Source organism: Phoca vitulina, unplaced genomic scaffold (assembly GCF_004348235.1).
Source record: "Phoca vitulina isolate PV1807 unplaced genomic scaffold, GSC_HSeal_1.0 scaffold59, whole genome shotgun sequence".
Classification (NCBI taxonomy): domain Eukaryota; kingdom Metazoa; phylum Chordata; class Mammalia; order Carnivora; family Phocidae; genus Phoca; species Phoca vitulina.
This window is the reverse complement of record NW_022589762.1, coordinates 8,176,282-8,185,643: the sequence shown is the minus strand read 5'-3', so window position 1 is coordinate 8,185,643 and position 9,362 is coordinate 8,176,282. Positions and strand designations below refer to the sequence as shown.

Here is a 9,362-nt window from a genome sequence, read left to right as displayed (position 1 = left end):
TCTATTTTTCACCCTGTGCTTTGAACCTCTGTTTATTATTGTTAACATATATGTTTCTCTCACTTGAATTTGAGTTATTTAGAGCTAAAGTTATGTCTTATATATTTGTATTGCACCATTTGTAGAATCTGTAATGGTCATGGCTAATTTTATTCATCTCATTAGAAAAGAAAAAGCAAGTGCTGTCCGTAGACAGTCTACAGATTTATTCATTTGGCACATTTGATTACGGTAATAGTATTAGAAGTGATTATAGTGATAAAATATTATTAAATTATGCTTTGCTTCTTTCACTTTAGTTTTTTGACATAACTACATAATGATTGTCATTCTTGTTTCTATTAGTCCAAAACAAAGTACTGAAATCTAAATATTCAATAGCAATAGGACATGAGTTAATATTTCCCCTTAATTTTTATAAATCTGTAGTAAATGTTTCTCAATTTCTTTTGGCTGTTTCATGTCCCATATTGAAGAAAACATGAGCACGAAAGGGAACCTCAGTTTATGAATGACTTCCCTTTTTTCATTGACTGACTCCACCTCCATTATGTAGCGTTTCTGGTTTTTTTGTTTTGTTTTGTTTTGTTTTGTGGAAGTGAGATGATTTTTAGAAGTCTTAGTGGTCCTCCTCTTTAGCAGAACATTTCTAAGGAAAAATACAAGAAGATTTAGAAATCATTAAAACTTTGGACTGGACAAACTCAGAATGGTCCCACATGGAAACTCTGGATCTGCAGGTAAACATTTCTCATTTAGTCTACATTTGCCTTTTAATGTAGTATAAAGTTAACAGTCAATGGATCTTATTTAATAGTGATTGGCATTGGGAGAGTAAGGAATGGGAAATGGGCATTAAGCTTTTATGGCAGTAACTTTTATCTGCCATAGATTCAGAATTGAAGATGGGGGATAAAGATTAGATTTGGCATAAAAAAAGATTAGATTTGGCATCAATTTTGTAAAACTGCTGAGGTGAAATTAAGAAAGGAGCTGAAACGAACTGAACTGTATTGAGTAGGAAAACAATAATTGTTAGAAAACATAGATAGATCATACAGGAATGAATATTGATTTCAAGTTGATCACATAGGGAAATTTAGAATAGCATCCTGAATGTTGAAATCTACTTCATGATTTACATGGATGTGTTAAACTCATTTAGCATTTTTTTTTCAGAGCTTATTTTTTAAAGTATTTTATTTCTTTATTTGAGAGAGAGAGAACAAGCAGTGGGAGAGGGAGAAGCAGACTCTCTGTTGAGCAGGGGGCCCAATTTGGGACTGGCTCCCAGGACCCCAGGATCATGACCTGAGCCGAAGGCCAATGCTTAACCAACTGAACCACCGAGGGGCTCTTTATTCAAAGCTTTTTAATCATAGTATAGCATACCACATGAAAGCACAAGTCCTAAGTGCACAGTTCAGTGACTTATCCCAAAGCACATGCTCCTGTGTGGCTACCAACGCATTCTTGCTTTTACATGAGTGTCGGGTTAGAGTAAGAATAAGAAGTGAGAGTAATGAAAGCTTTAGAGCTTTATGCTCTATCTAGGGATAAGATCTAGTATTTTGGTTTTTCAGATAGAAACATTGTAACTTTATTCCATCAATGTTCAGCTACTATTTAGCAGGTACTATGCCAGGTACTGAAGTAGTGCTGAGCCTGATACATAGAATCCATTCCCTCCTGGAGCTTACCACCTAACCATCTGGGTCCAGTGGGCTTGGAGACAGGGACCTCAGTAGTTGACTTTCGTTCTGTGCCCCTGCTAAGCTTCATCGATGTTTTTTCGATTTTCCAGGTTTTAAGGTCTGCTCTTGAAATTCTTTTCCATCCACAACTTCCTCCTTATTACTCACCCCTAGGTCACCTCTAAAATGAACACTTCCAAAGCTATTTCACTGAGACTACATGATCCTGGGTATGAAGGTTTCCTGTCCACCTTGCCTTTTAGAAGGAAGGGTTCTTTGTCTTGGTTCGATTTCCCTTGTTAACCTCAAATCTCTGAAACTATCTGTCTTCTCCAAACTCTCTTTTTTGGGAAGGCAATACTTTTGTCCTTTTTCTTTTCTCCTTTTTTTTCTTTTTTCACAGACTGTAGAAGATGTTTCACCCTCTTTAGCCCCTCCACTGTGGCTGTGGTCTCAGTTCTCAGTGCCTGTTTGATCACCAGTTCTCTCGGTGAGTGCTTTGTCAAATGCAAATAATTCTCCTGAAGGCTCAACAGCATTTAAAAACATGCTTCATGATTTCAAAGGAGCAGATATTAAAAGCACAAAATAAGATCCTAACCATGTGACACCAAAATATGAACAAAATAGCATGGTTTCCCCCAAAATAAAATTAACTTTCACAGGAAAAAAAATGTGCATTTTGCTTAAAGATTTAAAATAATGTCTACCTAAAAAATAGGGAACAATACAGAAGAGGAAAAACCTCAGAATTATTGGGATGAAATGGAATTTGAGGAACACTTTAATAAAATCAAATGCCAAAATTTACCTTAAAATGTATTGAGGGAGGCCAGATAAATATCAGTGAGACCACAGGTTCCTATGTTAGTTAAAGTAATCGTAGGGTGGTAGCTGAGACATTTGGGGGGCGGGGGGTTTGGGGGAGGGAGAGGGATTTTTTTCATGATAGGAGATAATAGGAAAATATCTCCATCTCAACTTCCATTTAAGTAGAAAAGTTTCAGCCAGATTTCAACTAGTATTTTAAGAATTCTTGGTGTTTTCCATATATGTGTGTAATGGGCGTTAAATTCCTTAAGACTGGTCTCTTCATCCTCATCATGAGCCTTCTTTCTATCAATCTTAGGAACTTGGAGAAACTTACATAGCTCATACCTATAAAATTTTGTAATATATTATTTACATAGTAAACTCTCTGTGGAGATTATATAAATCGACATTATAAAGAATCTCACAATTGCGTTACTTAGCTTAACTGGTTTTATGTCCTTGCTTCATCTGAAGCCTGTGATGCTGATATTTGTACTTGCATTCCCATGAAATAGCATTCTTCTATTGTACCATGGATGAGTCCAGAGAGCTTCTCAAATTTGGCTTTGAAAAATAAGTAATCTAAGGAATAATAATTCTCCACTCGCTCTGGATCCCGACCAATCGCTGCCTTTACACATTGTTGCAGGGGGAACAGAGAAGGAGCTGAGGCTAACTGATGGTGAAGACAAGTGCACCGGGAGAGTGGAGGTGAAAGTCCAGGAGGAATGGGGAACCGTGTGTAATAATGGCTGGGGCATGGATGAGGTCTCTGTGGTTTGCAGGCAGCTGGGATGTCCCACTGCTATCAAAGCCACTGGATGGGCTAATTCCAGGCCAGGCTCTGGACGCATTTGGATGGATCATGTTTCTTGTCGAGGGAATGAATCTGCTCTCTGGGACTGCAAACATGATGGATGGGGAAAGCATAACTGTACTCATCAACAAGATGTTGGAGTAACCTGCTCAGGTAGGACTTACAAAAGTCAAAGCCTCGACATGAAATGCTTTGGGGGGGGTGGTATGTAGATGGGTTAAAAATGAAAAGGAGCCAGTTTTCTATAAGTCATCTAGTTCATATATAAAATCACCCAATCTATTGCTAAAGACCAGAAGATGCATGACAAACCCCATTAAAAAATCAAAAGAGATTCTGAATACCACAATCAATAAGGAAGTGACCAGCCTCAATTTTACAGTCAGTAATCTTACTATAAGTCTCTACTCCTACATGAAAGTATGATATCTAAGTGAATTTTTTGTCCTCTTTCTCAGTAATGTGCTGCTTTTGTGCATTGACCTTTTTGTCCATTCACTGATATTCAACTTACTGAATCGAGATATAAATATTCCTAGCACTAATCCTTTGTTGGAGGAAGGATGTTTTGCCAAGTATAATTGCTTTTTCCAGTGTATAATGCTGTTCATTTTATTTAATGGTGGTTTGTTGTGGGTTTTTTTTTAAGATTTATTTATTTATTTCATTTGAGAGAGAGAGAGAGAGCTGGGGGAAGGACAGAGGGAGAAGGAGAGAGAGAATATAGAGAGAATTCTCAGACAGACTCCCCACTGAGCATGAAGCTCAACACAGGGTCGATCTCAGATCATGACCTGAGACGAAATCAAGTCAGATGCCTAATCAACTGAGCCACCCAGATGCCCCATGGTGGTTTTGATTTATAAAACATTTCATAAATTGTATCTCAGTTGACCTTACAATGACTCAGAAAGTTCTGCGTCAGACCTTTCTGCTGTAAATCCCAGGGTCATATTTATGACCCAATTCAGATTCTTGGGCTTCCCATTTCTCCTTGTTCATTTCACTGGCCTCTCTCTCCTAGCCTCTTTCTTGGAGACCATCTCCTCCATGGGACTGATTTTTAGAAAGGACTAATCTCTCTCCAGGCATTGGGGTGTACTGAGAACAACACAGGCTAGTATCTAGAAAAATGCAGGGGGCGCCTGGGTGGCTCAGTCGTTAAGCATCTGCCTTCGGCTCAGGTCATGATCCAAGGGTCCTGGGATCGAGCCCCACATCGGGCTCCTCGCTCTGCAGGAGGCCTGCTTCTCCCTCTCCCACTCCCCCTGCTTGTGTTCCCTCTCTCGCTGTATCTATTTCTGTCAAATGAATAAATAAAATCTTTTAAAAAAAAAGAAAAAAGAAAAATGCGGGACTAAATTCCAACTCAGCTGCTCATGAATGTTATTTTGAGCAAGTTGTTAAACTTTTCTAAACTTTAGTTTCTGAAAACTCAGTGCTTTAATACATGGAGAGCTCTACTTTTTCCTTTTTCCTTCCTTTCATCCTTGCGCTCCCCACTCCTCCTCTTCCTCCTCCTCCTCCCACTCCTTCCCCTCCTCCCTCTTCTTGTCTTTTATTGTTAATCATTACAGGGGAAAGATAGGGAATAACAATAGTAACATCTACATGGAGCATCTACAGCAAAGTTAAAAATCCTAATAAATCTTGCCAGGCTCAGGGATCCTGGGTGGCTCAGTCAGTCGAGCGTCAGACCTTTGATTTTGGTTCAGGTCATGATCTTGGGGTGGTGGTATTGAGCCTCGGTCTGGCTCTACATTCAGCACAGAGTCTGCTTGTCTGTCTCCCTCTGCTCCTCCCTACTCTCTCTCTCTCTCTCAAATAAACGAATACATAAAATCTTAAAAAAAAAAAAAAAAACTCTTGCCAGACTCTTACTATAATTATTGCAGCCTACAGAGCTGTTTAAGCTAAGACATCAGTGTAGCACTTTTAACTCTTGTTTTCTGTTTTTTCATACTTAAGGATAGAATTAATCAAATTTGCTTTTTGAAGTTTATACAGTGAATGCTCCAACTGGTACATGCCTAGTCGCCCAAGGACTCCCTAGTTCCATGAGGATTCAGAGGCTATATTTCTGAGATTTCCCCAACCTGACTAATGCTCAATCCTTAGAGCCTCTACCTGTTGGGAGGTTATGTTATCATCACACGCGCAGGGACAATATAGTATAACAGTCAGGAGAATAAAGGCTGGTGTTAGACTGCTTTTTCTTTTAACCTCCTGACTCTACTATTTTCTAGGTGTATGATCCTTGACAATTAGGCAAACTGAGAATGCTTATCTGTGAAGTAGGGATAGTGGGAATAACACATAATGCTCAATGTTGTAAAGGTTGATAGCTTAGGTGATACACTTGGAACATAAGATGCATATTTTAATTGTGAACTACTACTTTTATGATTATTAATTGTCCAGAATAAAAAATCCTGTTAAGTAGAGGTCTTTGCCTGGTATTTAGAGCTTTTAAAAGTGAATCCCTTTCTCAAAAAGAGAGCCTCTAAAAATTTTTGTTCAAGCCCAAACAGTTTTTTTTTTTCACGTGTCCCCAGATTTCATCCCAAATCTCCTTTTCTTGGGTATTTTAGTCCTCATAGAAAATCTAGCGAAGAGTGTATAGAGAGAATTTCCTTTATGAAAGAGCTGTTCTTTGCTAAAAATGGTACCGGATGCTTTGGGGGAGGGGAAGCTTTGATTCAAACAGGAGATTAGTAAGAAATGAATTCTTTTGACTTATTTTTTCTTTAATTTTTATTAATTTGGTATACCATAGGATGCTTTTGCAAACTATTGTGAATGCTTAGGCATTTTTATTTTCCCCTTTTTCCTGTTTTCTAATTTTATATTTGACTTCAGGTAATTCTTCATGCTCTGAACTGTAGATAATAAAGACAGATTAAAATAAAGATTTTAAATGTTCAACAAACGACCAGTTTTCCATTTTTGCTACTTTGTTGGATGAACTAATTTTATTTTCTCTAGTTTTTAAGATAACTGCTTTAAGTCAAATTTATCAATTTCTATATAAAAGAGTGCTTACTTTGTCTTAACAATGGAAGGAAATAAAACAAAACAGAAAGCAAATTTTAATCTGTAAAACATTTTCCTTGGTAAGTAGGTGTAGAGGAGAGTCCTCATTGTTAGCTGGTCTTTAAAAGATTAAAATTCCCCAATATGTAAGGATGGGCAGCATCCAAAATGCACCATTGTTAAGGACAGCATCAAATCTCAAACGTCCAGAGAAATCTTATTTCCTAAAGTCACTTCTGAATGAATATCACTTCTGAACTCTGGTCTTTTCTCTGCTCTAGATGGATCCAACTTGGAGATAAGGCTGATGAATGGAGGAAACCAGTGTTCTGGAAGAATAGAGGTCAAGTTCCAAGGACAGTGGGGAACAGTGTGTGATGATAACTTCAACATAAATCATGCTTCTGTGGTTTGTAAACAGCTCGAATGTGGAAGTGCTGTCAGTTTCTCTGGTTCAGCTAATTTTGGAGAAGGTTATGGACCAATCTGGTTTGATGATCTTATATGCAGTGGAAATGAGTCAGCTCTCTGGAACTGCAAGCACGAAGGCTGGGGAAAGCATAACTGTGATCACTCTGAGGATGTTGGAGTGATTTGCTTAGGTAAGGACTGATCTGGGTTTGTTCTGTTCTTCGTGAGAGGACAAAAGAAAGGGGGTAAGAGTCTGAAAAGCCTGAACTCTTTTTTTTTTTTTTTTAAGATTTTATTTATTTATTTGAGACAGAGACAATGAGAGAGAGAGAGAGCACATGAGAGGGGGGAGGGTCAGAGGGAGAAGCAGGCTCCTTGCTGAGCAGGGAGCCCGATGCGGGACTCGATCCAGGGACTCCAGGATCATGACCTGAGCCGAACGCAGTCGCCCAACCAACTGAGCCACCCAGGCGCCCCAAAGCCTGAACTCTTAAAAACAGAATGAGGCCTGCTTCCTCAATCACCTTATTATGACCTAATTTCAGGTTCCCCATCTGATACCTGTGGAGATTTTATCTTAACTGAAATGAGAATAACTAGGTTAGGGAGGAAGGATGAATAGGGAAACTGAGATCCCAGTCATGAGGATAGAAGGAGGTGTTTAGAGAATAATCCAATCCTTCCTCTTCCCCCCAACCCCACCCCAAAAAAGAGAAGAAAGAAAAAGAGAAAAGGAAAAAAAAAAAAAACCAGCTTAACTAGCAAATTGTACTTTTGGGATGAGTTTTAAAAACAAATCACATTCCTTATCATCCTCTACCTGCAAAGAGTTTAACCCACCCCTTCCCAAAATATTAGTTCAAATTCACAGAATCAAATGATAAAAAAATAGTTTGGTTTTCTACTAAAACCTCATTTAAGCTAGTGCTATGGTATGAACGGACTCTGTCTAGAGACTTTCGTGTTCCATGCTTGCTCAGGGCACAGGGACGGTGGATTTGTGTGTGCAGGGATGACACACCTTTTTTCACTTGAATTTTTAGTTTGAAGCTTAGTAGGTCCTGAACCCCAGAGAAAGTTCAGAAAAATGTAATAGAGTAAAAATGTCCCTGTATTCACCAGATATCTTCTTTTCTTCCAATGACTAAAACTCAATTCAAACTTTAACTAACTAACTAACTTTAAGGAAAGAGGATACTGACTCAGAAAACTGGGAAATCCAGAGGTACTGTTGGCTTCATGCATGGCTGGATTCAAACACTGAAACAGTGTCATGGGGGTTCTGGCTCTTTTTCTATTTCTTACATTGGCCTTTTGTTGTTGTTGGACAACATGACCATCTATTGTTTGAACTACAAAGAATGGGGTTCCTACAGCAGAGATGGAATTTGTTAGCTGAAGAAAGCGAGAGGGATTGGGGATCGAAAAAAGCACAGGAGTTACCTTCCATTCTCCTTTACCCACCAAAATCTTTCTAGGTCCCCAATCAGCACATTTCTTCTCAATGCTGAGGACTCCCAGTAAACTGTATTGTGGCAGCAAACGCTAAACCTGCCAGAAGAAAGGGGCAACTTATTTATTATAAGAGATGGCTCAGGATCAAGCTCTGGTTTTTGAGGAATATTGATTGGGGGAGGTGAAAGTGGTAATGATGAGGTCCCCTTTTCTCTTTGCTTGCTTTTAGACTAAGGAAGTGGTCACAAAGGGGCCAAGTGTATAACGCAAACCAGGTAGTCATAGACAGGTAATGAATCAGTGTTGAGTCCTGGGCAAACCGGAGTGTGTGCATATCACCTAAACACATGCAAATATATATTTAACAAGAAAAAACAAACAATTCCAATAAAAACTCTGTGATAGTCAAACAAACCTCTAGATAAAATGTGGCCTCTAGATCTCCTGTTAGGAATGTTTTCCTTTTTTTTTTTTTTTTTAAAGATTTTATTTATTTATTTGATAGAGAGAGACACAGCAAGAGAGGGAACACAAGCAGGGGGAGTGGGAGAGGGAGAAGCAGCCTTCCTGGCTGAGCAGGGAGCCCGATGTGGGGCTCGATCCCAGGACCCTGGGATCGTGACCTGAGCCGAAGACAGACGTTTAACGACTGAGCCACCCAGGCACCCCCTGTCTTCTTTTTCTAAAAAAGTTATTATTGAAGCATCATTGACATAAATGTTATATTAGTTTCAGGTGTACAACATATTGGTTCAACAATTCCATAAATTATTAGCTGTTCACCACAATAAGTGTGGTCACCATCTGTCACCATACTAAGTTATTACAGTGTTACCGACTATATTTCCTATGCTATACTTTTCATTGCTCTGACTTATTTATTTATTTATTTATTTATTTATTTATTTATTTATTTTTATTATGTTATGTTAATCACCATACATTACATCATTAGTTTTTGATGTAGTGTTCCATGATTCATTGTTTGCCTATAACACCCAGTGCTCCATGCAGAACGTGCCCTCTTTAATACCCATCACCAGGCTAACCCATCCCCCTATTCCCCTCCCCTCTAGAACCCTCAGTTTGTTTCTCAAAGTCCATAGTCTCTCATGGTTCATCTCCCCCTCCGATTCCCC

At 38.8% G+C, this 9,362-nt stretch overlaps 1 protein-coding gene across 1 annotated transcript in view; it reads left to right on the top strand.

The window, feature by feature from the left end:
* Positions 1–594: 594 nt before the first annotated feature.
* CD163 (CD163 molecule) overlaps positions 595–9,362 on the top strand; it is a 40,759-nt gene continuing 31,991 nt past the window's right edge. The window contains exons 1-4 of the mRNA XM_032391008.1: positions 595–740; positions 2,098–2,184; positions 3,157–3,477; positions 6,639–6,959. Coding sequence (XP_032246899.1) covers positions 710–740; positions 2,098–2,184; positions 3,157–3,477; positions 6,639–6,959 — 760 coding nt within the window. The 5' untranslated portion in view covers positions 595–709. The remainder of the gene's footprint in view (positions 741–2,097; positions 2,185–3,156; positions 3,478–6,638; positions 6,960–9,362) is intronic.